We start from the raw sequence: 27,838 nt of genomic DNA, 5'->3' as shown, positions 1-27,838 counted from the left end.
AGTAGAGTCTCGCTTATCCAACGTAAACAGGCCAGCAGAATGTTGGATAAGCGAATATGTTGGATAATAAGGAGAGATTAAGGGAAAGCCTATTAAACATCAAATTAGTTTATGATTTTACAAATTAAGCACCAAAACATGTTATGCAACAAATTGGACAGAAAAAGTAGTTCAATACACAGTAATGCTATGTAGAAATTACTGTATTTACGAATTTAGCACCAAAATATCACGATGTATTGAAACAGTGACTACAAAAATGCGTTAGATAATCCAGAATGTTGAATAAGCGAGTGTTGGATAAGTGAGACTCTACTGTATACATACATACACATATATACAATTAGCATAGCATGTTACTGGTTTTTATATTTGTAATTGAATGTTTTACCTATGTTAGAAACCGCCCTGAGTCCCTTAGGGGAGATAGAGCGGTATAGAAATAAAGTTTTATTTATTTATTTATTATTATTATTATTATTATTATTATTATTATTATTATTATTATTATTATTATTATTATTATTATTATGTTACCTGTGAAGAACCTTTGCCCAATGGTGGCCATTCCAGGGCCTTGTCGGGAACCTATTGGATCCCTGAGGCAGCCCACAAAGTCCTGGCTCAACTCCAACTCCCAGGCCACCAAGGCACAGGCCCCGACTTTGAGGAACGCTTCAGAAATGTCGCATACCGGGAGTCCGCTTCCGGGTTCGGTCTTCCAGGAAGGAAGGCAGCCATTGCAAAACACTCTTCAGCCAATCCAGGGCCGGGGGGCGGGTTTGGGAGCTCTAAATGGGCGTGGCTCCAGGGGGTGGGCGGGGCCGTCTCTGTTTGTGGGCAGGTCTCGTTGGAGGCCGGCAGAGGGCGTGTGGCCTCTTCCTAAAGGAGACCGAAGGAAAAGTGGGCGGGGCTTCCCGGGTCTGTCAGTGCGGCTCCGAGGGAGGAATGTGATTGGCCCAGGGCACGTGGAGGAAGCGGCGGTGATCCCGCGAGCGGGAGGGGTCTCGCGAGGCTTCCCCTCCGCGCGGGAAAGTGAAGGAGTTTCGGAGATGGCGGCGCGGAGAGGCGGCGGGCGGCGCTGGCGAGGGGAGGAGGCCCCGCCCGGAGAAGGCCCAGGAGAGGCGCCCAAGGGGTGAGGGATCCAAGCATGTGCAGAGCGCCTTCCAGCGAGGTCGGGTTGCTCCTGGGCATGTGCAGAGCGCCTTTCCTCCTTTCCCAGCCCCCCCTTCGCGTTTGGGGCTGAGAGAGTGTGACCCTTTGGGCCCAAAGTGGGCTTCAGACACACATACTGAGGGATCAATGGGTTTTGTGTTTCTATCAATCTATGTTTGAGCAAATAGTGGCTTTGGGTCCCAGTCAAGAGAGAACAGATATTTATTTATTTAGCTTCCCCCAAAATAAATAAATAGATCAATCAGAAATTAGATAATAACATAACCTGTCAATTAATTGACATCATAATAATCAATAATATATAATATAATGGAGCCTCTGGTGGCGCAGTGTGTTAAAGCACTGAGCTGCTGAACTTGCAGACCGAAAGCGGAGCGGAGTGAGCACCCACTGTTAGCTCCAGCTCCTGCCAACCTAGCAGTTCGAAAACATGCAAGTGTGAGTAGATCAATAGGTTTTGCTCCGGCGGGAAGGTAACTCTGACTTTCCATGCAGTCATGCCAGTGGCCACATGACCTTGGAGGTGTCTGTGGACAACTCCGGCTCTTTGGCTTAGAAATGGAGATGAGCACCAACCCCCAGAGTCAGAAATGACTGGACTTAACGTCAGGGGAAACCTTTACCTTTACTATATGCATATAATATTAATAGTACAGTAAAGTCTCACTTATCCAAGGTTCTGGATTATCCAATGCATTTTTGTAGTCAATGTTTTCAATATATCGTGATATTTATGATAAATAAATAAGACCCTATGTCCAGTACACATATACTCTGTGTGTATATATGATCTGTATATATGTGCAACTCGCTGCTTTGGATCTCGATCAAGAGAGAAAAGCAGGGCATCAATAAATAGAAGGCCTCTGGGCATGTGCAGAGGGCATTCCTTTGGACAAGGCTTTCCTCCTCCAGCTTGTCTTCCTCTTTAACTTCAAGGTCTCTCTCTCTCTCTCTTCCCTGTCTGGGCCTATATTGAGCCTCCTGGCCTCCTTTTCCTGCAGGGACGATGGCTCCTCACTCTCTGCCCTCAAGCGCTTGGAGCGCAGCCACTGGACTGACACGATCGATGCCCGGTTTGGGTTCGAACGGATCAAGGAACCCACTGAAAGGACCGGCTGGTTGATCAACATGCACCCGGTAGGTACAGGGCTGGCTCGTCTCTTGGAAAGAGGGGGAAATGGTGCAAAATCTTTGTGGTCGGATCTAATCTCTTGAACTCGCATCATTCTTTTGCCGTAGACGGAGATTTTGGATGAGGATCGACACCTGGTCAGTGCCGTGGATTACTATTTCATTCAGGAGGATGGGAGTCGATTTAAGGTGAGTCTCGCGGACAGAAGAGACATGTGCTTGGTACTTAGAGCAGGCCTCTTCAACTCCCAGAAGTAATAATAATAAATAATAAACTTATTCTTATACCCCGCCCCATCTCCCCGAAGGGACTTGGGGCGGCTTACACAGGGACAAGCCTGAACAACAACATAACAGCATTTCATGTATAAAATTTAACAGCAGATTAAACATTCCAGCAATAAACAGAACAACATACAAGACAGTTACTTAAAAGCCTGAGCTTTTAAGTTCTATCCAGCTTGCTCAATGGTCGGGAATTCTGGGAGCTGAAGTCCAAAACACTTGGCAGGTCACGGGTTGAAGAGACCTGTCTGCCTTTATCAAACAGCTTAAAACCTGGCTCTTTCAGTGTGCGTTTGAACAACCACCAACATGATAGACCCCTATCATTGACACACTGCTTCTTAGCACTTTATTTTCCTCCCTATTTATCCTGTCCTACATTATCCCAGGCGACTCTCTGACACTTGTCCATGCACTTTATTAAATGGTCTTGAAATTGTGTATTTTTATATGACTGACCCCTTTTTATCCATAGTGGTTGATGTTTGTATCATTACCTCATTTTGTATGGTCACTATGTGTTTTAATGTATGTTGTGTTTTAATTGCTTATTTTATTTGATTGTTGTATCATTGTTTTTTAGTTATAGATATTACGGTATATACTCGAGTATAAGCCTAGTTTTTCAGCCCTTTTTTAAGACTGAAAAAGCCCCCCTGAGCTTATACTCGGGTGAGGGTCCTGGTTGGTTTATATTTGGGTCAGCTTATACTCAAGAATATATGGTACATTTATTATTTTTCTCTATTATTATTGGCATTATTACATTTATTATTTTTCTCTATTATTGTTGCTACTATTACATTTATTTTACTCTATTTTTTATTATTGTTAATACATCTATTATTTCACTCTGATCTTATTATTGTTATTACATTTATTATTTTACTCTATATATTATTACATGTATTATTTTACTCTATTATTATTATTACATGTATTACTGTATTATTATTAAAAGGCTACATAAGCACATTGACATTGAAGAAGATGAGAATAATGATTTCATCAGAGTTGGACAGTCTTATCTTAAATTTGAGCTTTATGTAAATATTCAAAAACATTTAACCTACTGATACCTCAATTAATGTAATTTTATTGGTACAGTAGAGTCTCACTTATCCAAGCCTCGCTTATCCAAGCCATTTTTGTAGTCAATGTTTTCCATATATCGTGATTTCTGGGTGCTAAATTCGTAAATACAGTAATTACAACATAGCATTACTGTGTACTGAACTACTTTTTCTGTCAAATTTGTTGTATAACATGATGTTTTGGTGCTTAATTTGTAAAATCATAACCTAATTTGATGTTTAATAGGCTTTTCCTTAACATCTTATTATCCAAGATATTCGCTTATCCAAGCTTCTGCCGGCCCGTTTAGCTTGGATAAGTGAGTATCTATTTTTATTTCTGAAATTTACCACTCTCGGCTTTTACTTGAGTCAGTGTCTTCCCAGTTTTTTTGTGGTAAAATTAGGTGCCTCGGCTTGTATTCAGGTTGGCTTATACTCGAGTATATATGGTAGTTTTAACTTGTTATATTTTGTTTCTGTTTTGGGCTTGGACCCATGTTAGCTGCCCTGAGTCCCTTCAGGGAGATGGTGGCAGGATAGAAAAATAAAGTATTATTATTATTATTATTATTATTATTATTATTATTATTATTACTGGTTCAGAGTGTTGCATGAGGCTCACCATCTTTTCTTTTTCCCCTTCCATAGGTGGCCTTGCCCTATAAGCCTTACTTCTATGTCGCAGCTCAAAAGGTTAGTGGGAAATGACACCCTGCGAGGGACCATAAACCCGCTACAGTGCTGATGGGTTTCTGGGTTTGAAAGTGGAAGGAGGCTGACGAAATGGTTGTCGCTTTAGGGCTGCGACCGAGAAGTGTCGTCCTTCCTTTCCAAGAAGTTCCAGGGGAAAATTGCAAAGCTGGAGACGGTGCCCAAGGAAGACCTGGACCTGGTGAGAAATGCTTTCGGAAAGGCCGAGAGGAGAATCGATCCTCTGAGGCAGTGCTCTGAGGATGTTGTGGACGGTGCTCCAGAGGCCCTTCCAAGGGGAGGCTCCTCCATAACTGGGCTGCAACAAAGAGTTGCAAGCCCTGACTCTTTTCTCTCTCTTTCTGTAGCCAAACCACTTGGTTGGGCTGAAGCGCAACTACCTCAAGCTCTCTTTCAACTCGGTGGATGACCTGGTCAAGGTGCGCAAGGAGATCAGCCCAGCGGTCCGGAAGAACCAGGAACGGGACCAATCGGTGGACGCTTACACCACCATGTTAGCCAGGTAGAGGAGCAGAGGCAAGCTTTCAAAGCATCTAGATAATAACAATAATAATAGTAATAATAATAATAATAATAATAATAATAATCTTTATTTATATTCTGCCACCATCTCCCTGAAGGGATTTGGGGCAACTTACAAAAGCACCACAAGTTGCAGCATACAATATAAAATGGTACATTTTATATACAAAAGTTATAATAACAACCACAATCAACACATATAACAGCAAATCAAAATAGCACAATTTAAAAACAGAACATCTAAGGGTCAAACTATCTGCCATCAATTCACATCTAAAGTGCCAGAGTGTCAACCTCAAAAGCCCATTTAAACTTCCATGTTTTTAAGCTGGAAAGGAAAGGAAAGGACTGAACTGTCTTATCTAACTAGCCGTCCTGCCCTCTGCTTCCAGTGTTCTGCTGCCCTAAGGCATGGCCTACTTTCATAGTTCCCCACGCCAGGAAAGGAAGTCATGACACTCTCTGAAGCAGGCATCTTGTCTCTCTCCATGCTCACGGGAGAAGAAAGAAATGAAGGACCCGGCTTTGCCATGTGGCTGGATACTTTAGAAAAGGGGCCGGTACCTGAGAAGTGTCAGTCCAACAATCGGAAGAGACAGGGGGAGAATAGAGAGACATGTAGGAAGGGCTCTCCCTGTCAACTAACTCATCCGCTTATCCGTTTCCTTGATGAGGACTATACACTTGTGCAGGATGTGGTTGAATTCCAACACCTTTACTCTATTTACCCTTTGTCTTCTTGGCAGTGCTCTGGCTGGTGGCAGCCTGAGCAGTAAGGACAAAGAGCCTTCCAAGAAGATGTCCAACCAGATGGACAACATCGTGGACATGCGGGAATATGACGTGCCTTACCACATCCGCCTGTCCATTGATCAGAAGATCCACGTGGTGAGCGCTTGATTCCTCCAGTGCCAATTTGATGCAAAAATTTGACCCAACAGATATACAACTTCTGGCTTTTCCTATGACAGGCTCATTGGTACAACGTTCGCTACCGGGGCAGCACCTTTCCGCCTGAAATCACCCGTCGTGATGACCTGGTTGAGCGGCCCGTGAGTAGTTGTCTCTGAGAGTTTCTTAATGTTGTTGTTGTTGTGTCCTTTCAAGCCTCGCGCCTGCTGATTTCATTTCTTTCTAGGATCCCGTTGTGCTGGCCTTTGACATTGAGACCACCAAGCTCCCGCTGAAATTTCCAGACGCTGAAACGGACCAGATCATGATGATCTCCTACATGATCGACGGGCAGGTTGGTGGCGCCGCTGCCTCTCTTTGGTCAGTCCAGACCTTCCATCTCGAGACCCCAGGGAGAGAAGAGCCGGGCAGGTGGAGCCCTCTCTGTCCTCTTCCTGAGTCGGGCCAAACAACCCTTCATGATCACTCAGAATTACTTCTCTCTTTGAAGGGTTACTTGATCACCAACCGGGAGATCGTTTCGGAAGACATCGAAGATTTTGAGTTTACTCCCAAACCTGAATATGAGGGGCCCTTCTGTGTTTTTAACGAACCCGATGAGGTAAATAAGCTTCCATTTTGAAAAGTAACAACAACAACAATAATAATATAGAATATGCATATAGAAAATACAGTCCTAAACACTTGGGAAGTGTTTGACTTGTGATTTTGCGATACGAAATCCAGCATATAGATCTTGTTTGCTATGTCATATTATGTCATTGTGTCAATAATAATAGTAATAATAATACATCACACAGTCCTAAACACTTGGGAAGTGTTTGACTTGTGATTTTGCGATACGAAATCCAGCATATAGATCTTGTTTGCTATGTCATATTATGTCATTGTGTCAATAATAATAATAATAGTAATAATAATACATCACACAGTCCTAAACACTTGGGAAGTGTTTGACTTGTGATTTTGCGATACGAAATCCAGCATATAGATCTTGTTTGCTATGTCATATTATGTCGTTGTGTCAATAATAATAATAATAGTAATAGTAATAATAATACATCACACAGTCCTAAACACTTGGGAAGTGTTTGACTTGTGATTTTGCGATACAAAATCCAGCATATAGATCTCGTTTGCTGTGTCATACTATGTCGTTGTGTCAATAATAATAATAATAATAATAATAATACATCACACAGTCCTAAACACTTGGGAAGTGTTCGACTTGTGATTCTGTGATACGAAATCCAGCATATAGATCTCGTTTGCTGTGTCATACTATGTCGTTGTGTCAGTAATAATAATAATAGTAATAATAATACATCACACAGTCCTAAACACTTGGGAAGTGTTCGACTTGTGATTCTGTGATACGAAATCCAGCATATAGATCTCGTTTGCTGTGTCATACTATGTCGTTGTGTCAATAATAATAATAATAATAATAATAATACATCACACAGTCCTAGACACTTGGGAAGTGTTTGACTTGTGATTCTGTGATACGAAATCCAGCATATAGATCTCATTTGCTGTGTCATAGTGTGTCATTGTGTCAATAATAATAATATAGTAACAAGGATGGGAACCTTTGCTGTGCAGATTTGATCCATCTGTTCTGAGATGCGTTTAGTTTTGAAGTCCTCTTTGTCGATTTCTCTCCCCTTGGAACCAGGCCCATCTCATCCAGCGGTGGTTTGAGCACGTCCAGGACACCAAGCCCACAATCATGGTGACTTACAATGGAGACTTCTTTGACTGGTGAGAACGGACTTAGGCCCAAACCTAATGGTTTCTGTTTTTAACTTTTGGGTCACTTAACCATCTCAATGTTTGCAGGCCCTTTGTAGAAACCAGAGCCGCAGCGCACGGGATGAGTATGCAGAAAGAGATTGGCTTCCAGAAGGACAACCAGGGCGAATACAAGTCATCTCAGTGCATCCACATGGATTGTCTCAGGTATGAACACAGCTTTTCCCCCTCTATTGCATCCTTTTGACACATCTCTGCTCCGTGAGAATATATGCATTCCGCATCTTACGAGTCGGTGTTGTTTTCGATCTGAAAAACTGTACATCTCATGGCCAAGTTACTGTATATTTTTAGGGCTGAAAAAGCTCCCCTTGGCTCATACTCGAATGAGGGTCCTGGTTGGCTTCTATTCAGGTCAGCTTATACTTGGGTATATAGGTATTCAGAGTTGGACAGTCTCATCTTATTAAAGTCTTATTATCTTAAATTATAGTTTTATATAAATATTCAAAAATATTTAACCTACTGATGCCTCAAATAATGCAATTTTATTAATATCTGTGTTTATTTTTGAAATTGACCCATAGCTGCTGCATTTCCCACCCTCGTCTTATACTCAAGTCAATAAGTTTTCCCTATATATATATATATATATATATATATATATATATATTTAAAAGAGGAAAAAATGAAGATTTTAATTTGAGATCTAAGAATACTAGATTAAGTACTAAACATCACAACAGGAGAAAAGGAATGATCTGGGTTACCAGGATTAATTTGAGAATTTATGAAAGGGAAAAAAATGTGACTCAAGGACACCATGCAATAGTTGGAAGTTTATTTTATATTTTACATGGCTTTTTGGCTATTTTTTGCCTGTTTAATTTTTACGTTTTTCTCTTTTCTTTTTTTTTCTGTCTTTTTTCTTAGTTCTGTAATTTATTTTATTGCATGTTTATGTCTATGTTTATGTTGAAAATAACACTCATAAAAATTATTTTTAAAAAAATAAGTTTTCCCAGTTTTTGTGGTAAAATTAGGTGCCTCGGCTTATATTCGGGTTGGCTTATACTCGAGTATATACGGTATATCAAGAGCCATACAAATCTAGGCTTGTGAGTCCCTATTAAAATGGCAACAGGCAATAATCCAAATGTGTGTTTGATTTTTCCTGCAAGGCATGCGTCTGGTTTTTCCATCTGTCTGTGCTCCTTTTTTATGGATTCAGTGAGTGTTTCCAATGCTGTGACTTTCCTTGGCAGGTGGGTCAAGAGAGACAGCTACCTCCCTGTCGGAAGCCACAACTTGAAAGCAGCCGCCAAAGCCAAGCTGGGCTATGACCCAGTGGAGCTGGACCCTGAAGAGATGTGCCGGATGGCGACCGAAGAGCCCCAGGTACTGAATTCGGGAGAAAGTCCTCCGTTGGTATCAGCAAGTGTTCGTTGATCGATGCTACAACAGAATTCCTCCAGTGTCATTTTACTGTGGGCTCCTTCTGACGCTTCTTAGGAGGCCAGAAACAAAGCGCAGTCCCATGCAATAAAATAATATATCGTTACTGGATTGCTATAATTTTATTGCGGGATGAGGAATGCGATGCGGGATATACTGGGGCTTTAACAGAAGGCTGTGACTAAAACGTTCCTTTCCGTTCCTTCCTCCAGACTCTGGCCACCTACTCAGTGTCCGACGCAGTTGCAACTTACTACATGTACATGAAGTACGTGCATCCTTTCATTTTTGCCTTGTGCACCATCATCCCAATGGAGCCTGATGAGGTAAGTGTGATGGAGCTTTAGCCTTGATACTTATTATTATTATTATTATTATTATTATTATTATTAGATGCACAACAAAATTAGTACACAGCAAACAAGATCACAATGCTGGCTGTTGTATTTATTTATTTATTTCCAGCATTTATTATTATTTCCAGCATTTCTCACCCGGGGGCACTCAGGGCGACTTACAACAGTAGGCAACATTTAATGCCAAGAACATAATAATAAAACAAAAACAGTACATATCATCAATTAAAACTATAAAAATACATCATTAAAATACATTGGATTATTGGATACTTCCCAATAATAATAATAATAATAATAATATTTTTACTCTCATTGTGGCTTGAGGCAGGTCAAAGCATAGCTAAAACACATCATAAACATTATAAAAAGAGCTCAGGCCATCTTTAATACAGAGTTCAGGTATTATTTATTATTATTATTAGCAACATTCATATCCCACCTTCTCACCCCGAAGGGGACTCAGGACGGCTTACAAATTATATTATGTACATGAGATATATTATATTCTTGGTATGGCACAGTATAAGCATGATATATTACTATATTGTACTATACTGCAATATTATTAGTAATATTACATGTAATGTATAATATACAAATATAATAATGTATTATTATTATATTGTATTGCAATATTATCAATATTATCTGTATATATATTATTAGTGTAGCATAATATTAGTATATATTATTATATTATTAATATGTAAGGTACGGCACAGAGAAGAGCTCAAGGAAAGGTGAGGTGAGCTAACAAGTCCAGAGATGGGAACCATGAGATATTATAGAGCCAAATAGCCATAGAAAAAGGCAAAGGGAGGGAGCAAAGGGGTTGAGATGGAGCTGCGGAGGCCCTGGCTGTGGGACATGGGAGTTTTTGTTCTCCCTCGTGCAGGTCCTCCGCAAGGGCTCCGGGACGCTCTGCGAGGCCCTGCTCATGGTCCAGGCCTACCACGCCAACATCGTCTTCCCCAATAAGCAAGAGCAGGAGTTCAATAAGCTGACGGAGGACGGGCATGTCTTGGATTCGGAGACCTACGTGGGGGGCCACGTGGAAGCCCTGGAGTCGGGGGTCTTCCGCAGCGACATCCCTTGCCGCTTCAAGATGGTACGGCTTTGGCGGGCGTCCCTGTGCTCCTCAGCCCACCCTTCCGCACTGCTTGAGTCACCCATGGTTTAATCGCAGGGTTCGGTGTCGTTTCTGCTTGCCCCAGTGTTTGGGCCCAGGCCTCACGCTAACTATTGCGCTGTCTTTTAGAACCCCGCTGCCTTTGACTTCCTTCTGGAGCGAGTGGAGAAGACCCTGCGTCACGCCATTGAAGTGGAAGAAGGAATACCCCTCGACCAAGTGACCAACTTCCAAGAGGTAACCTTAGCCTTTCCTTGGAAGGTTTTTAGCCCTAGTCGACTTTTCCCCAGAAGCCCTGACTGTCTGCTTCCTTCAGCCTTTCCCCTGATTCTCCTTCTCTCCGTCTTGGTCCTTGGCCCCTTTCTTGATCCACCCGGGAACCCCATGTGGCCCACGACTACCAGCCAAGCCACCCCTGGTTCTGATCCTTGACTATTACGTACTGGAGAGACTTCTCTTCCTTTCCTGCCGCAGGTCTGTGATGAAATCAAGGTGAAACTACGCTCCTTGAAGGACGTTCCCAACCGGATTGAGTGCCCGCTCATCTACCATCTGGATGTGGGTGCCATGTACCCAAACATCATCCTGACCAACCGGCTGCAGGTAAACGGCGGCTCTTTCAAGCCAAGGAGTTCTTCTTGGGGTTGGGATAAGGAATGCCACGGACTGATACTCGGATGTAGGACACTCTCCGTGGGTCTTGGAACATCCTGAAGGGCTTTGGTATATATTCAGAGCCTGTCATAAAAGCTACTTTGTGTTGACTTTCTGTCCTGGAGAATGGACTGAATCCAGGTCTAAGACGTGGCCTTTCTCCTGCCTGACCTGCCTCCCTTTCCTCTCCTTTGCAGCCTTCGGCCATGGTGGATGAGGCCAGCTGTGCCGCCTGTGACTTTAACAAGCCGGGTGCCAACTGTCAGCGGAGGATGACATGGCAGTGGAGAGGGGAGTTCAGTGAGTATTGAATGGGTGCCACTCGCTGTCGTCGCCTACATTCTCCCAGCCCTGTGCTAAGCGGACGTCTTCTTCACCACCTTTCTCTCCGTTTGCAGTGCCGGCGAGCCGCAGCGAATACCACCGCATCCAGCAACAGTTGGAGTCGGAGAAGTTCCCGTCCCTCTTCCCCGACGGGCCGCCCAGGGCCTTCCACGAGCTGACCCGAGAGGAGCAAGCAAAATACGAGAAGAAGCGCTTGGCGGGTGAGAGAGAGCAAGCCTCGCTGCTCCGGGCTGGTCTTAGACTTTGTTCTTGTTCAGTTTGTATCTGAAGGTACGTTCTTTGCTCCATCTCTTGGCCAGATTATTGTCGCAAGGCCTACAAGAAGATCCACGTGACCAAAGTGGAGGAGCGGGTCACCACCATCTGCCAGCGGGAGAACTCTTTCTACGTGGACACCGTGCGGGCCTTTCGGGACCGGCGCTATGAGTTCAAGGGGCTCCACAAGGTGCGGCTTCCTCAAAACGGTGTCATAGAACAATTAAAGGTTCTCCATAAGGTCTCCAAACCTTTGTTTCTGGCAAACAAGAATGGATGCCCACCGCCCCTCCCTAAGCTGATATACTGCTTCCTTGCACTTTATTTTCCTTCCTATCCATCTTATCCCAAATCTCAGGCAACTCTCCGACACTTGTCCATGCACTTTATTAAGTGGTCTTGAAATTATGCACCCATTTTATCCATCATGGTGATGCTTGTTTTTGTTATCCCATTTTTATATAGTAATGATGGTAGTATACGGTATTCTGTGCTTTAATTATATTTGAATTACTTAATTGTTTATTTTATTTGATTGTTGTGTTGACACTGTTTTTAGTTATTGATACTTGTTTTAACTTGTTATGTTTTGTCTCTGTTTTGGGCCTGGCCCCATGTTAGCCGCCCCAAGTCCCTTTGGGGAGATGGTGGTGAGATAGAAAAATAGTATTTTTATTATTATTATTATTATTATTATTATTATTATTATTATTATTAGTGGATTTCTCAAACCGTATGCCTCAAAAACAATGTTATTGAAGTGTCCCATGTGGCTTCCCACACATAACTTGCTCTTTCCGCCTGTTCCAGGTGTGGAAGAAGAAGCTGGCCTCGGCCCTGGAGGCGGGCGACGCCTCGGAAGTGAAGCGCTGCAAGAACATGGAGATCCTGTACGATTCGCTGCAGCTGGCGCACAAGTGCATCCTGAACTCCTTTTACGGCTACGTCATGCGCAAAGGGTGAGAGCACATGCCCGGCTCCTGGCGGGTCTTTCCCTTGTCCTTTCTCATTTGGTGTTGGCTTCACAAACTTCCATTTTCACAAAGAACTCCATCTTTACTATCTGATCTCCATGTTAGATCACCCCAGAGCATTCCCTCCTCTCTTGCGGAGTCAGTTTCCAACGGAGTAGAGCATTGACAGGGTGTTTGAAATGCCTGGGAATTCCTTGTGTTCCTCCCTCCGCAGAGCCCGGTGGTACTCCATGGAAATGGCGGGCATCGTCTGCTTCACGGGAGCCAACATCATCACTCAGGCCAGGGAGCTGATTGAACAGATTGGGTGAGTCCTGGACTGGACTGGGTTTTTTCCTGGCATGTTTACTCATTCTTCTGAAACACGTGTCCCATTTCCTCTCCCCAGGAGGCCCTTGGAGCTCGACACGGATGGCATCTGGTGTGTGCTGCCAAACAGCTTCCCGGAGAACTTTGTCATCAAGTCAACGCACACCAAAAAGCCCAAGGTGACCATCTCCTACCCAGGTGCCATGCTGAACATCATGGTGAAGGTGAGGCGCTTCACACGTTGGTTCCCCCTCTCAATAGACATTGTGGAAGCTTCAGAAGGCAATGGGAGGCCCCCAAAAAGGCACAGGGCCATCTCAAAGAGTCCCAGGGTTGGAAGAGACCCCAAGGGTCATCCATTCAGACCCCCTGCTCTGCCAGGCCTTCATCTTGTAAGCATGGGGGCCTTTGGTGTGGAGCTTCTTCTCCCTGCACGGATGGTCGTAGGCAGGAAGAGTGTTGCTCCAAGGGAAAATGTTTGGGCTGTTGGCTTCCAGGAAGGGTTTACAAACGATCAGTACCAGGAGCTGGTGGACCCGGCCTCGCTCCAGTACGTCTGCCGCTCGGAAAACAGCATCTTCTTCGAGGTGGACGGGCCGTACCTGGCAATGATTCTGCCAGCCTCCAAGGAGGAGGGCAAGAAGCTGAAGAAGAGGTGAGCGGGCAGGAGGAAGGGGAGGGCCGAAAGGGCAGGAGTTGAGAGTGCCTGGGGATTGTGAGTGCCCCTGAGGTGCCAGCCCAGTCTTTGCCCCGGGCCAGGTATGCCGTCTTCAATGAGGACGGCTCCTTGGCCGAACTGAAGGGCTTTGAAGTCAAGCGGCGCGGGGAGCTGCAGCTGGTGAAGATCTTCCAGTCCTCCGTCTTCGAGGCCTTCCTGAAGGGCACCACGCTGGAGGAGGTCTATGCCGCCGTGGCCAAAGTGGCCGACTACTGGCTGGACGTGCTTTACAGCAAGGTGAGCCAGGCCTCCAGGTACATACATGCCCTGGGATTTTTCCCATTGTTTAATTTCTCTTTAATTAAAAAAAATAGTTATACAATACAATTGCATTTTATCTGATCTGTTGATCATAATAAAATTATTATTATTACTATTATTAATATTATTAATTATTTGAAACACATGATGAGTCCACAGCAGACACTCTGCTGGTTGTTGTATTGGATCACACGTCAGACACTTCCCAAGTGTCTAGGATTGTTGTTGTTATACAACTGTGTTGTTGAAGGCTCTCATGGCCAGAATCAGTGGCTTGCTGTGAGTTTTCCAGGCTGCCTGGCCATGTTCCAGAAGCATTCTATCCTGACATTTCACCTGCATCTATGGCAGGTATCCTCAGAGGTTGTGAGGCCTGTTGGAAACTATGCAAGAGGGGTTTAATAATGTGGAATAGTGTCAAGGGTGCGAGAAAGAACCCTGTCTGTTGGAGGCAAGTGTGAATGTTGCCATTAGCCACCTTGATTAGCATTGAATGGCCTTGCTGCTTCAAAGTCTGGCTGATTCCTGCCTGGGGAATCCTTTGTTGGGAGGTGTTAGCTGGCCCTGATTGTTTCCTGTCTGGAATTCCCCTGTATTTTAAGTGTTGTCAGGCGACACAGAGAAGCCACTGAAATCCACAAGCATGTGGACAAGTTCAACAGAAAGGAGGAAACAATGAAAATGAACAAAATCTGGCTACCAGTATTAAGGATCTCTAAAATCAGGAAACGGGAGTTCCAGACATGAAACAATTTATTTTTTTGACTTTTCCAAGGGGGCCGTAGCCTGTCTCCTGTTTCCCTAATTCTCTCTTGATCAATTCCCTATCCTTTTGCAGCTTCTGACTCTTGCGAGTCTTGCGGTGCTTTGCATGAGTCAGACCTGATGTTTGTTTACCAAGTCTTTATTCTTGCTTTTAAAAACAGATCAGGTGTAAAGCTCCTCTGAAGTTTATGAGCAGAGCTCCTCGGGAGGGTATTGTTTCCCCCGGTGTTTGCCTTATCCTTCCTAGAACCTCATCCAGGAGCCTTTGTCGGTCGGGGCTCGTATCTCCGCCCCATGTGGGTCCGTCCGCATGACCGGGAGCCCAAACGGCCCTCTTGGCCCATGTGTGGGCTTGCTCACGTAACCGCCCCAAAGCCTCCCAAGAAAGATAAGCAACTTGTTTTCCTTCTCCCAGGCGGCCAATATGCCTGACTCCGAGCTGTTTGAGCTCATCTCTGAAAACCGATCCATGTCTCGCAAATTGGAGGATTATGGGGAGCAGAAATCCACCTCCATCAGCACGGCCAAGCGCCTGGCTGAGTTCCTCGGGGACCAGATGGTCAAGGATGCCGGGCTGAGCTGTCGCTTTATCATTTCCAAGAAACCAGAAGGGGCTCCTGTTACGGAGAGGTACATGCCAGGGTGGCTCCGGGACACCGATGGAAGGAGAGCACACCTCTCGGGCAGGATGGGCTCCGGTTGCCTTCCAGGGCCCTCGCCTTGGCTTGAAGAAGCCTGGCATCAAAACACATCAGCAACCATTATTTTTATTATCATTATTACTGACACAACGACATAGTCTGACACAGCAAACAAGATAGATATGCCGGATTTTGTATCACAAAATCACAAGTCAAACACTTCCCAATTATTATAATTAATACTATAATTAGTATTAATATTATAATTATTATTTTATTTTTATATCCTGCCTCCATCTCCCCGAAGGGACTCAGAGTGGCTTCAACGTAAGTTAAAAACACAACAATTAAAAGCATTAAATCTGTATAAAACATAGAACAACATCAGCAGCAGTTCAGAACCTGACTAGGAATAATTACTAGAGATTCAGGGGGTCAGAGTCTGTGTCCAGGTATCTGGCTGGGGCTTGGTTGATGGTGTAAACAAATATAGGTATGGCCCCCATCCTTTGCCTTCTGTCTCCCAGAGCCATCCCGCTGGCCATTTTCCAGGCTGAGCTCTCGGTCCGCAGGCACTACCTCCGCAAATGGCTGAAGAGCCCTTCTCTGCAGGATTTGGACATCCGGACGGTAAAGAGCCCACCTTGGCAAGAGTTTTGGGGGCCTTACCTTCTCCCCCCCCCTTTGCTTCTCCTGGGCTTTGACCCAAGTTCACCATCTCCCTTAGATCCTGGACTGGGACTATTACATTGAGAGGCTGGGCAACACCATCCAGAAAATTATCACCATCCCGGCGGCACTGCAACAGGTAATTGCCGGTAAAGCCGCCCATCGTGAAAATAAGATACACATAATAAGAGTTTTGGTCCTGTTTGGTATTGCCAAACATACATTGGCTACAATGCTATTAGCACTGCAATTCAAGACCTGGAGGCCATGCTAAGCTAAGCCAGCCCAGGCTTGCCATAAAGCATCTGAAGCTCCCCATGCTTTGTGGGCAGGACTAGGAAGGCTTCTGGTTATGGCCCTGTAGCCAGGCCCAAAATGGTGACATCGGCAACATAGCCCAACAAACAAACAAAAATGTGTGTTGTCGAAGGCTTTTGTGGCCAGAATCACTGGGTTCTATGTGGGTTTTCCTGGCTGTATGGCCATGTTCCAGCAGCATCAGGAGAAGCTGCTGCTATTTTTGGAACCAGCAAGTCAAATATACCCAGAAGCAGGGCTAACATCTGAGGTGCCAAAAGGCGTGTTGGCCAGTATCATCCTTTGGAGGTCTTCTTTTGCGTCTAGTGACAGGGCCATAGCTAGATGCTTTTCCTCCCAAAAGGCACAGAATGGCATGTATGGGGAAAGGGGACTGCAGGGACTCTGTGGTGGGTTGTGGCAGGGCTTTAGGAAGAGAAGGAGGCCGTGCCAACTCATCTGTGTATGTGTCACTAAGAGGATGCTGACCTCTTGGTGCACACATTTGTGTCTTCCTTCTGCTTGGGATGGCAAGTGTCAGTGCCAAGCTAACATGGGCAGACCCTCCCATGGAAGTGAGCCTGTGGTGTCTTGGCAGGTCAAGAACCCCGTGCCCCGGGTCCACCACCCTGACTGGCTCCACAAGAAGCTCTTGGAGAAGAATGACATCTACAAGCAGAAGAAGATCAGCGAGCTCTTTGTGAGCTCGGGCAAGCGGCAGGTGAGGGGCAGCAGGGCAGGGTTCTCCCTACAGATGGGGGTTGGGAGCCAGGGTTCGACAGCTGCCCACTCTTTGTAGCCCGTGGTAGATTCACCATAGAGTCGCTGTATGTCTGGATGAACAACAACTGCCATGCTCCCCACAGGTCCCGGCCAACTTGCCCCGGGAGGAAGAGGACACTCCTTGCACCCAGGTGACTGACATAGAGGATTTTGGGGTCTCCAGGCCTCTTCAGAAAGGAGTCCCGGTGTCCAGCAAGCGGAAGCGGATCCCCACGGCAGAGGAGAGCCAGCCGCAGTCCCAGAACCTGGAGCTCACCCTGTCCTGGAGGGAGATCCTGGGCCCGCCACCTCCCATTGGCACCACCAAGGTACAGCCAGCTGTGGTTCATGCCACAAGCAGCATTGTTTATAGGTTTGCATTCCCCAGCTTAGGTGGGCATAAGGAGAGACGTGGTGTCGTTGCTCTCTCAGTGGCACTGACCCCATGTAAAGGGACCGCATGGCATTCAGGAGAATGGATGTGCTTGTCAGAAATATTAAAAATTAACGAGGTACTTTTAATTACAAAAAATGGAGTCAAGCGCTGAAAGGGAGAAATGAATGCAATGATTCAGCAAACGCTGCCGTTCAGTATAAGCAGGTGTGCCTGTAGCTTAGTAGGCCTCAGTATGAATAGGCCTGGTGCAAGAAGGCCTCAGTGTGAGGAGGCCTCAGTGTGAAGCTTCCGTGAGAGAAGCCCCAGGTTGAAGGCCTCATATGTGAAGCACCTGTGTGAAGCTTCTGTGTAAGTTTGTTGTGAGAGGAGGCTCTGTGAGAGCGAAGCTGTTTATCTGCATGTGAAAGAGGCCCAGCGTGGAAGCAAAGAAGGAAGTAGAAAGAACTTTATTTGTGCTATGGACACCTTGTTTGTGTAAATAGTGCAACCATATTATTTTGCTACAAAGAAAAGCTTCCAGAGGAAGAGATAACATTGGTCTGTGTTTTTGTTCTTTTTATCACTTGTGGCTACTGGTGCTGGGTCACGGTGCCGCTGCTAAATTACTCTGCTCTACATTGATGGGGAGGGTCTTGGGTGAATAAGCCCACTTGCCCAACAGTGCTGTGCTTGAAGTCGACCCTCTTGTTGCCCGTCTCGGTCTCTTGCAGGAGGAGCGCGTGGCATGGCTTTGCTTCCACAAGCGGAAGTGGGAGCTGCAGGCCCGCCAGCGCCAGGAGCGCCGCAAGAGGCGCCGCTTGGCCGACGGCGAGGTGGCGCGGAGCGGGGGCCTGATCCGCGCTGGAGCCACCAAGGGCCTCAGCAACTACCTGCTCCGGACGGCACGCAGCATCCTCGACCTGCCGTGGCAGATTGTGCAGGTAAAGAGAGCCTGGATGGCGTCCGATGGCTTGCACGTGTCCCTGCCTTTCCACCCACCTGCCTGGAGCCTTGAGGAGGGCTGGGCAAGAAAGCCAAGCTATGACCGTTGTATAATTCTGTTTGTCAAGGTCGCAGCAGGACAGGCCGCTCCCCTTCCCTGGGCCTCTGTTTCATAACGGTAGCTGAGCCGACCAATTGCTTTCCTTTCTCTCCTTACAATGAGCTTCCGCATCTTGATGTAAACATCTGAGCATCTTATCTCTGGGCTGAAACACAATACGGGAGGCAGGTTGTGCAACCGCCCTCTGAGATTGGAGAACATTGTGTCCCAAGCCCCTGCAGCTGCGCCTATCTCCCCTCGGCTTGAAGAGCACCCTTGGGTCCTTGTACATCTTCATCTTGTTCTTTTCCAGGAAGGACAAGGACCACTTCATCGGTCCCGCTTGCTCTTCTCTTGACCCTGTTGCCTTGCTTTCTGCTCCTAGATTGTGGAGACCAGCCAGCCAGGCCTCTTCCGACTCTGGGCTGTGATTGGGAGCGATCTGCACTGCCTCAAGCTGCATGTCCCCCGGATCTTTTATGTCAACCAACGGGTCCCCAAACCTGAAGAGGGCCCTGTCTATAGGAAGGTTTGTAGAGCTGGACTTGGGGTTGCCAGAAAGAGGTATTTAGACCCCAGAGGCAAGGCCTCGATCCTCTAAAGGCACCAGACCCTTTCTGATCTGGGAACCTAAGCAGGGTCAGACCTGGGTGTAAATAAGTAAGTAAGTAAGTAAAATAAGAATCAGAATACACTTTATTTATATTCCACCCTTCTCCCCGAGGGGACTCGGGAGTGGATGACAACATATAAACAGACACAGGCAAGCATTCAATGCCTTTTACAATCACATCACACACACAAACATAGGCAAAAGCTTCTTTCATTTCCAGCTCGTGGAGGCGGGGCTTATCTCTGGCTCTGGGAGGTGCTTTGCTCCATTTTCAAGCCATTGTCACCTGGTTGCGGGACCATCATGACTGCCTTTTCCCGCCAAAACCGTACCTATTTCTCTACTCACATTTGCATGTTTTTGAACTGCTAGGTTGTCAGGAGATAGAGCAGACAGGCGGGAACTCACCCTGTCTTGCAGATTCGAACTGCCAAGCTTCAGGTCAGCAGTTGAGCAGCACAAGGGTTTAACCCATTGCGCCACCACGGCCCAATCAAACTTGACTTCTATCCCTGTGGGCACTCGGGGCAGCTCGCAACAGAAAAGGCCATAAATTCAGTGCCGTAAAATACAATAAACTGAACAGTTTAAATAGAACATTGGACAACAAAAAAATCACATAAAAAAATAATAACAAGTTGCACAAAAATAATAAAAACAGGTTAAAAGTCTCCCCTGGTGAATGCAGTGTCTGGACAGGTTTGTATGAGGAGATGGGGTTGGCCAGGTGGCCCAGGTGATCCTTCAAAGGAAGGAAGTGGGCAAGCCACCTCGGAGGCTTCCTCAGAATCTCTTCGTGCTCCCTTCTCGAAGGTCTAGCTCAGCTCCTTCTCTTGGCAGGTGAATCGGATTCTCCCTCGTTCCAACTTGGTTTACAACCTCTACGAATATTCTGTGCCGGAGGAGATGTATCAGGAGCACCTCAACGAAATCAATGCCAGCCTCTCTGCCCCCGATATCGAGGGGGTCTACGAAACCCAGGTAACTCCCTTTGCCTGAGACTGAAACGGAACTGTCTGTAGGCCTCTGGCGGTCCTCGGTTGCGAGGCCGTAGGATGGTTCAGCCATGGCTTCTCTCCCAGGTGCCCTTGCTGCTGCGGGCCTTGATCCTCCTGGGCTGTGTCTGCGTGGTCAACAAGCAGCTGGTGAGGCACCTGACGGGCCGGGAGGGCGAGGCCTTTGAGCTGGAGCACCTGGAGATGCGCTCTTTGGCGCAGTGCAGTTACCTGGAGCCAGGTGAGAAGGCCTCCTGCTGCTCGGAAGGCTGGGGCCCGTGGCCGCATCCTGTTCTGATGCGGAGCTCTCTTCTGTGCCTCCAGGGAGCATCCGGCACATCTACCTGTATCACCATACCCAGGGTCACAAGGCCCTGCTTGGCCTCTTCATCCCCTCGCAGCGCAGAGCCTCCGTCTTCGTCCTGGACACGGTACGCTTTGGGAGCAGGGGAAGGACCAGGGAGCCTCCCAGGAGCACGCTTTGAGAACCGCTGATCTAGAGCATAAATATAAGAATCATTGTGTCCGTTAGGTCCGGAGTAACCAGATGCCCAGCCTCGCCAACATGTACACGGCGGAGCGCAATGCGATGGCAGAGAAGGTGGACCCGGACCTCCTCCCGCCCGACAAGCACACCTTCGAAGTGCAAGTCGAGACGGACCGCCGGGCCATCTACAGGGCCATCCACCGCCTCTTGCTGGCCTACAAGGTAAGACTGGAGAGTTCCCGGCCGCCGCCTGCTTCTTGCCTGGCCCGTAGAAGAGTTTGCCGAGAGAGAGCGCAGGCTGCTTTCTCATGCGTTGGCCTGTCCTGGGCCTCTTGGGCGTTGCCAAACCCCTTTGACCATCTCTGTGGCAGGATGAGCGCCGGGGGCCCACCCTCATTGCGGTCCAGTCCAACTGGGACCTGAAGCGGCTGGCCAGTGGCATTCCCATCTTCGAGGAGTTCCCGCTGGTTCCCATCCAGGTCGCCGACAACGTCAACTACGGCATCCTGGACTGGCAGCGCCACGCAGCCCGGCACTTGATCCGACGCTACCTCAACTTGGACACCTGCCTGTCTCAGGTCTTCGAAATGAGCAGGTCAGCTTTGAGGGCCATGACTTTGAGGCTCTTGGAACTAGAGGGACCTTGGTTTGGGAAGCACAGGGAGGGCCCTTGAGGTCAGCGGCTGAAGCCCTGAAATACAGCAGACAACGCTGGCAGAGTTTGTTTGTTTGTTTACTTATTTATGTATTGCATCAGTTCTAACCCCCCCCCCCCTTCTCACCCATCAGGGGACTCAGGGCGGCTTACAATATAAACATACACTTCAAAAAACAGTTTTCATCAAATTTAAAAATCCATAAAGATTAAAAATTACAATAAAATTAAGAATATACATTAAAAATATACATAATTATACATTTAAATATACATTAAAGGCGCTTTCCATGTCCAGGTGGGGTCTGTCAGTAGGTCATATATTCATGCTAAACTAGAGACCTCTGATGTCCTATATGTGGATGTTATGTACTGAGAAGATGGTGTGCTTTGCAGTTCCACATTCTGTGGGCACCAAATCTCATCTGACCTTGGGTGCTAAGCAGAGTCATCCTGGTTAGGACCTAAGTGGGAGACCGCCAGTCAATTCCATGCACTTTTGGCTCTGTTTTAGAGGAAAGCACTTCTTGTTTGAGAACCTTTGTTTACAAAATCCATGGGCTCTGTTTGCCCTCCTTCCTTCTACCTCCTCTGTTTCCTGGGGTTGCTCTCTTTCTGCATCATCTCGAGCTCTGAAGTGTGTCCTTCGCAAAGGCCTTGGGGCAGATTAGCCGAACGCAGCCGGTCCCAGCCTTAGGCCTTGACGCCGCTGTATCCAAGCATTGCTCCTCTCCGCAGGTATTACCACATCCCCATTGGGAACCTTCCCGAGGACATCTCCACCTTTGGCACGGACCTCTTCTTCTCTCGCCACCTCGGGCGCCACAACCACCTCTTGTGGCTCTCTCCGGCCGTGCGCCCGGACTTGGGCGGCAAGGAGGCCGACGACAGCCGCCTGGTTATGGAGCTGGACGAGAAAATCTCCGTCGAGATCAACCACCCGGGCTGCTATTCCACAGGTGAGGGGTGTCTTTGCAGTTGCCTGTGAGAACAGGGTTTCTTTTCGAAAGCAGGTGCGTCACTTCTTTGCCACTTTTCCACAGTCTGCGTAGAGCTGGACATCCAGAGCCTGGCGGTGAACACCATCCTGCAGTCGCACCACGTCAACGACATGGAGGGGGCCGCCAGCACCTGTGTCAGCTTTGACGTGATCCCACAGGCCTCGCTCGAGGACATGGTCACCGGCAACCAGGCCGCCAGTGTCCCCGCCAGCTACGACGAGGCGGCCCTTTGCTCCAACACCTTCCGGTGCGTCCCTCGGCGGGGAGGCCCTTCCTTCTTGCCGGCCGGACGGCCCCTCTCTGGCTGGGAAGCAAAGGAGGGACCTCCCGTGTGTCTTCTTTCAGGATCTTAAAGAGCATGGTGGTCTCCTGGGTGAAGGAGATCACGCAGTACCACAACGTCTACGCCGACAACCAGGTGATCCACTTCTACCGCTGGCTCCGCTCGCCCACCTCCCTGCTCTACGACCCGGCCCTGCACCGCATGCTGCACAACATGATGAAGAAGCTCTTCCTCCAGTGAGTCTGTCCCAAATGCCGGTTGGGGCTGGAGGTGGGACCCAAGTCTAAAGGCAACAGAAGTCCAGGCAGACCCCAAGTTAGGAACAAAAGAGGTTCTGCAGGCTTGGCCTTCAGTTGAATTGGTTTGTCAGTTGGAATAGGTACATTTTTACACCATATATATAGGGATATATAGCCATATATATAGTGAAATTCACTCCTGATAGAGCTCTGTGCACAAGCATTCAGTGAATAAGTATTATGATCAGACATGGCCCGAACTAAGGTTTATGTACGAGGTATTTGGATGAATGGACTGAATTATTTATGTGTTTTAAACTTTTTATAATGCTTTTTATTAAGTATTTAATTGCTGTGGTTGTGCTGTTCATTTTTATTGAATTCTGTTTTTGGGCATTGAATTTTGCCAACCTTGCAAGCCGCCTTGAGTCCCTACGGGTGAGAAAGGTGAGGTAAAAATGTTGTAAATAAATAAATTATCAAGAGAGTGGTGTCCACTGCAGCTTTATCACCAATCCTTGTTTCCATAACATGCCACATATGTATATGTGTGTGTTTGGTATGTTATGGAAACAAGGATTGGCTTTTAAAAATATATTTCTAATATGTATGTATATGTTTTATATGTATACATATATATACACACACATACATATTATATATATATATAAAATGTATTTTTAAAAGCGAATCCTTTTTTCTGCAACATCCAACATTTATTTATTTATATTTATACACACTTTCTCCTGTTCTTGCTCTCAGGCTCGTGGCCGAGTTCAAGCGCCTGGGCTCCTTGGTGGTGTACGCCAACTTCAACCGCATTGTCCTGTGCACCAAGAAGCGCCATATCGAGGACGCCCTCGCCTATGTGGAATATATCACCAACAGGTACGAAAGAGGAAGAACTGTGGGGTGGAACCGGAGGTCTGTGCTTTCAGTGTTCCTTCTTTCGAGCTGATGGGAACGGGGTCTCATGAGTGGCCGGTCCAGAGCCGGTCCGACAATGAGGCAAATTAAGCGGTCGCTTTTTGAGACTGCTTTTTCTGTTGATTTGTTGTAAAACATGATGTTTTGCTGCTTAATTTGTAAAATCTTAATGTAATTTAGACACAGAAACTATTCCCATCCCAATTTGCACTTCCAAGAATTTGCAGCACTTTATCAGTCACCTCATGTTTACAATATTTATAGGGTGCACCTTACCCAGTCAACTTTTACAACCTCTCTGTTTTAATCCATGTTTTTATTTGTTTTTGTCATTTATTTTTATTGGCTAATGTTTAAATTTGTATAATTGTGCATGTTTTTTGTCTATTGTTGTGTTTTATATTGCTATTGTTTTTATTCGGGCTTGGCCCCATGTAAGCCGCCCTGAGTCCCGTTTGGCGAGATAGAGGCGGGGTATAAAAATAAAGTTATTATTATAATTTGATGTTTAATAGGCTTTTCCTTAATCCCTCCTTATTATCCAACATTTTCGCTTATCCAATGCTTTTATTTTTCAGTGATTGGTTTGGGGAGGGGTCGGCAAAATTCTGTTTGCCTACACTTGAAAATTACCTAGGGCCGGCTTTGCTGCCGTCCTTTCTTTTCCAGCATCCATTCCAAAGAAATCTTCCATTCGTTGACGATTTCCTTCTCGCGCTGCTGGGAGTTCTTGCTGTGGATGGACCCCGCCAATTACGGGGGGATCAAGGGCAAAGTCCCATCCCGGGTCCACTGTGGGGAGGTAAGGCACCATCTGTGGGAAGAGAGGTCCCTCTTTGCCTGTGGGGAGAAGAGATGTTTGTCCTTCCGTAAGTCAGGAGAATGGGGTGGGCAGGAAAGGCAGGACCCGTCTCATGGGCTCCCCTCACTTCAAACTCCTTGATTCAGGGGACTAACAGCAAGCCGACTGCCGATGCCGATGGAAGTGAAGACGAGGAGGAGGAAGAGGACAAGGAGGAAGGGGACGGGGCAGAGGGGGTGGAGGATCTGCTGGAGAACACCTGGAACATCGTCCAGTACTTGCCCTCGGCTGCCTCGTGTCAGACCTACTTCCTCATGATTGTCTCGGGTGAGGTCTCGACCGGAATGCTCACCTCTTGGGATGGGAAGGGAAGCCCTGGGACCCATGGTTGCTCTCTCCAATGTCCCCTCTGCAGCCTACATTGTTGCCGTCTACCACAGCCTGAAGGAGGAGCGGCAGCGCAACAGCCCTGGGAGCACCCCGGTCAAGAGACGTGCCAGCAGCCAGGTCTCCCAGGAGCCTGCGGAGGAGCGGGGCGCCATGCCGGGTGAGCGCCCCAAGGTTCCTGTTCTAAGGGAAGTCCGCCGAGCCCTTTCTCAAGACACGCCAGGCATTGGTTGACCTCCTTCCTTCCCCCCTCCCTCCCTTTCCTGACCTCTCTCCCGCAGGCACCATTGCCTTCTCCCAGGACTACGTTGCCAACGAACTCACCCAGAGCTTCTTCACCATCACCCAGAAGATCCAGAAGAAAGTGAGTGGCTCGCGGCGCACCACAAAGCCTTCCGCCATGTTCCCGTCCCTGCCCGGCTCCTACCTGGTGTTCAACAACCCGGCCCTGGAGTTCGTGAAGTCCGTCTGCGAGGTGAGTCCTGGCCTCCCGACGAGGCCCTTCTTCTTCTAAAGGCGGTCTCCTTCTCCAACCTTCTCTCTGTGCTGTGCCAGGTCTTGTCTCTGGACGCCAACGTCACCAACCAGGTGAGCAAGCTGAAGCGGGACCTGCTGCGGCTGGTGGACGTGCGGGAGTTCTCCGAGGAGGCCCAGTTCCAGGACCCCTGTTGCTCCTACGTTTTGCCCGAGATGATCTGCAAGAGCTGCAACTTCTGCCGGGACCTAGACCTCTGCAAGGACCCGGTCTTCTCTCAGGTAGCCCCTGCCATCCGTGCACACGAGGCTCCGTCCTCATTCTCGGTGAACACTGTCTTCCTCCCGACTTCCAGACCAGATTGAGTTCCCTCAAACCAGAACTGACGGGACCTTCTAGCATATTATTCTCTGGAGGTGACACTTCAGGTAGAAACGCTCACCTGCTTTTGGGTCCCTGTGGACTTCAGACTGAACGGGGCCCCTTTCTGCCTCTTTCTTCTCCTCCAGGACGGTTCGGTGCTGCCCGGTTGGGCCTGCCCCAGTTGCCAGGCGCCGTACGACTCGGACGCCATTGAGCTGGCCCTGGTGGAAGCCCTGCAGAAGAAGCTGATGGCCTTCAGCCTCCAAGATCTGGTGAGGCCGGTGGCCTTTCCTGGTCCCCTGGGGGTCCCCCAACAGCCCAAAGTCTGACCCCCAAATGTGTCCCTTGTGCCCCAGGTGTGTCTGAAGTGCAAAGGCATCAAGGACAGTCACATGCGCCTCCACTGCAGCTGCGCCGGAGACTTCGACCTCCTCTTGCCCACCAAGGTACGTGTGCGCCCAACACTCCCTCGCTGAAGCCCCCTTTCTACCCCACGGAAGGGACTTTCTCTTTCACAGAGTTGTAGCCTCTGCCAGGCAGCAATGCACTCCTGAGAGGTGCCCACCCAACCTCTGCTTCAAGACCCTCCTCAAGATTGTCCATATCTTTCTTGATCTGGACACAGTATTATTCCAGGTGAGGTCTGGCCAAAGGGAAAATTACCTCCCTTGATATGGATACTACCCTCCAGTTGATGCAGCCTGGAATCGCATTGGCCCTTCTAGATGCCGCATCACACTGTCTGCTCACATTCAGCTTCTGGTCTCTTCAGACTCCTCAATCCCTTTCCCAAGGACTCTTTTCAAGCCAGGTCTCACCCATCCTTCATCTATGTCCGATTGAAGGCTGAAGCATGAGGTTTTTAGACAAATGGATCTAATTTACATATGTTTTAATTGTTATAATGTATTTTAATGATGTACAGTAGAGTCTCACTTATCCAACACTCGCTTATCCAACATTCTGGATTATCAATGCATTTTTGTAGTCAATGTTTTCAGTACATTGTGATATTTTGGTGCTAAATTCATAAATACAGTAATTACTACATAGCATTACTGCGTATTGAACTACTTTTTGTGTCAAATTTGTTGTATAACATGATGCTTTGGTGCTTAATTTGTAAAATCAACCTAATTGGATGTTTAATAGGCTTTTCCTTAATTCCTCCTTATTATACAACATATTCGCTTATCCAACATTCTGCCGGCCTGTTTATGTTGGATAAGTGAGACTCTACTGTATTTTTATAGTTTTAATTGATGATATGTACTGTTTTTGTTTTATTATTATGTTCTTGGCATTAAATGTTGCCAACTGTTGTAAGCCGCCCTGAGTCCCCCCGGGTGAGAAGGGCGGGGTGTAAATGCTGGATATAATAATAATAATAATAATATGTCTTGGCTTTTTTTCTGCCTTAGAATCGCATTGGCCTTTTTAGCTGCCACATAACAATAATAATAGTAGTAGTAATAAATACTTTATTTATATTCCACTCTATATATTTCCCGGAGAGACTCAGGGCGGATTCCAAACGTAAAAGGCAAACATTCAGTGCCCGAACACAACAATGCACCCATAGCAATGGAAGTGGCTTCTCTTCCTCCTCCGCAGACCTTCCTGGACCAGCTGAAGGTCTTCCAGAGCATTGCCCAACACTACAACATGGCCTACTTGCTGGACACTGTGACCTGGTTGCTGGGGAAGAGCCCTCGGCTGCCTTCGTGAGTGCACCCTGGGGGTGGGCACTGCCCGCTGGACTCCCTCGTTTTGTGCCCCACGGCTGGTTCTGTGCTGCAACGGAGCGCATTGCCTGCGCCTTGGACCAAAAGACAGGACGGCGTTACCGTGTCCCCTGGAACGCAAGCATTGTGATGTGCAGAGACACAGTCATGCTTTCTCCTCCGCACTTTACAATGAGAAGAAAGCGTGGCTTGTGCTTTTTTCACTCCCAGATTTTTTCCTGTTTTTAATCTTGGCGTGTTTTTTTAAAAAATGACAATGCTGTAAATAAAATATTTTATGCCCA

General features: G+C 47.2%; 1 protein-coding gene across 1 annotated transcript; it reads left to right on the top strand.

The window, feature by feature from the left end:
- Positions 1-1,005: 1,005 nt before the first annotated feature.
- Positions 1,006-27,838, top strand: pole (DNA polymerase epsilon, catalytic subunit). The gene is made up of 49 exons (XM_003226812.4): positions 1,006-1,135; positions 2,181-2,316; positions 2,419-2,499; positions 4,320-4,364; positions 4,471-4,563; positions 4,730-4,884; positions 5,651-5,792; positions 5,876-5,956; positions 6,043-6,150; positions 6,307-6,417; positions 7,495-7,580; positions 7,659-7,778; positions 8,837-8,969; positions 9,239-9,352; positions 10,281-10,493; positions 10,644-10,751; positions 10,989-11,117; positions 11,366-11,468; positions 11,567-11,713; positions 11,813-11,958; positions 12,579-12,727; positions 12,957-13,049; positions 13,131-13,275; positions 13,549-13,706; positions 13,811-14,006; positions 15,211-15,425; positions 15,964-16,066; positions 16,164-16,244; positions 17,001-17,123; positions 17,269-17,493; positions 18,272-18,481; positions 18,968-19,111; positions 20,036-20,176; positions 20,278-20,431; positions 20,515-20,621; positions 20,723-20,899; positions 21,049-21,272; positions 22,071-22,291; positions 22,376-22,580; positions 22,679-22,852; positions 23,618-23,743; positions 24,452-24,584; positions 24,731-24,911; positions 25,000-25,131; positions 25,253-25,446; positions 25,527-25,727; positions 25,956-26,081; positions 26,166-26,255; positions 27,424-27,838. Exons 1-49 carry the CDS (start codon positions 1,053-1,055, stop codon positions 27,535-27,537), a joined length of 6,876 nt encoding a protein of 2,291 aa, XP_003226860.2. The 5' UTR covers positions 1,006-1,052; the 3' UTR covers positions 27,538-27,838.

This window comes from Anolis carolinensis, chromosome X (genome assembly GCF_035594765.1).
Source record: "Anolis carolinensis isolate JA03-04 chromosome X, rAnoCar3.1.pri, whole genome shotgun sequence".
Lineage (NCBI taxonomy): Eukaryota > Metazoa > Chordata > Lepidosauria > Squamata > Dactyloidae > Anolis > Anolis carolinensis.
This window is presented reverse-complemented; position numbering and strand designations above follow the sequence as displayed.

Excerpts from the sequence above, each read along its gene's own strand:
- pole (XM_003226812.4), top strand. The coding sequence starts at position 1,053 with ATGGCGGCGCGGAGAGGCGGCGGGCGGCGCTGGCGAGGGGAGGAGGCC. Across the intron at positions 10,752-10,988 it reads AAGTGACCAACTTCCAAGAG|GTCTGTGATGAAATCAAGGT; the intron begins GTAACCTTAGCC and ends TTCCTGCCGCAG. Across the intron at positions 26,256-27,423 it reads ACCTCCTCTTGCCCACCAAG|ACCTTCCTGGACCAGCTGAA; the intron begins GTACGTGTGCGC and ends CCTCCTCCGCAG.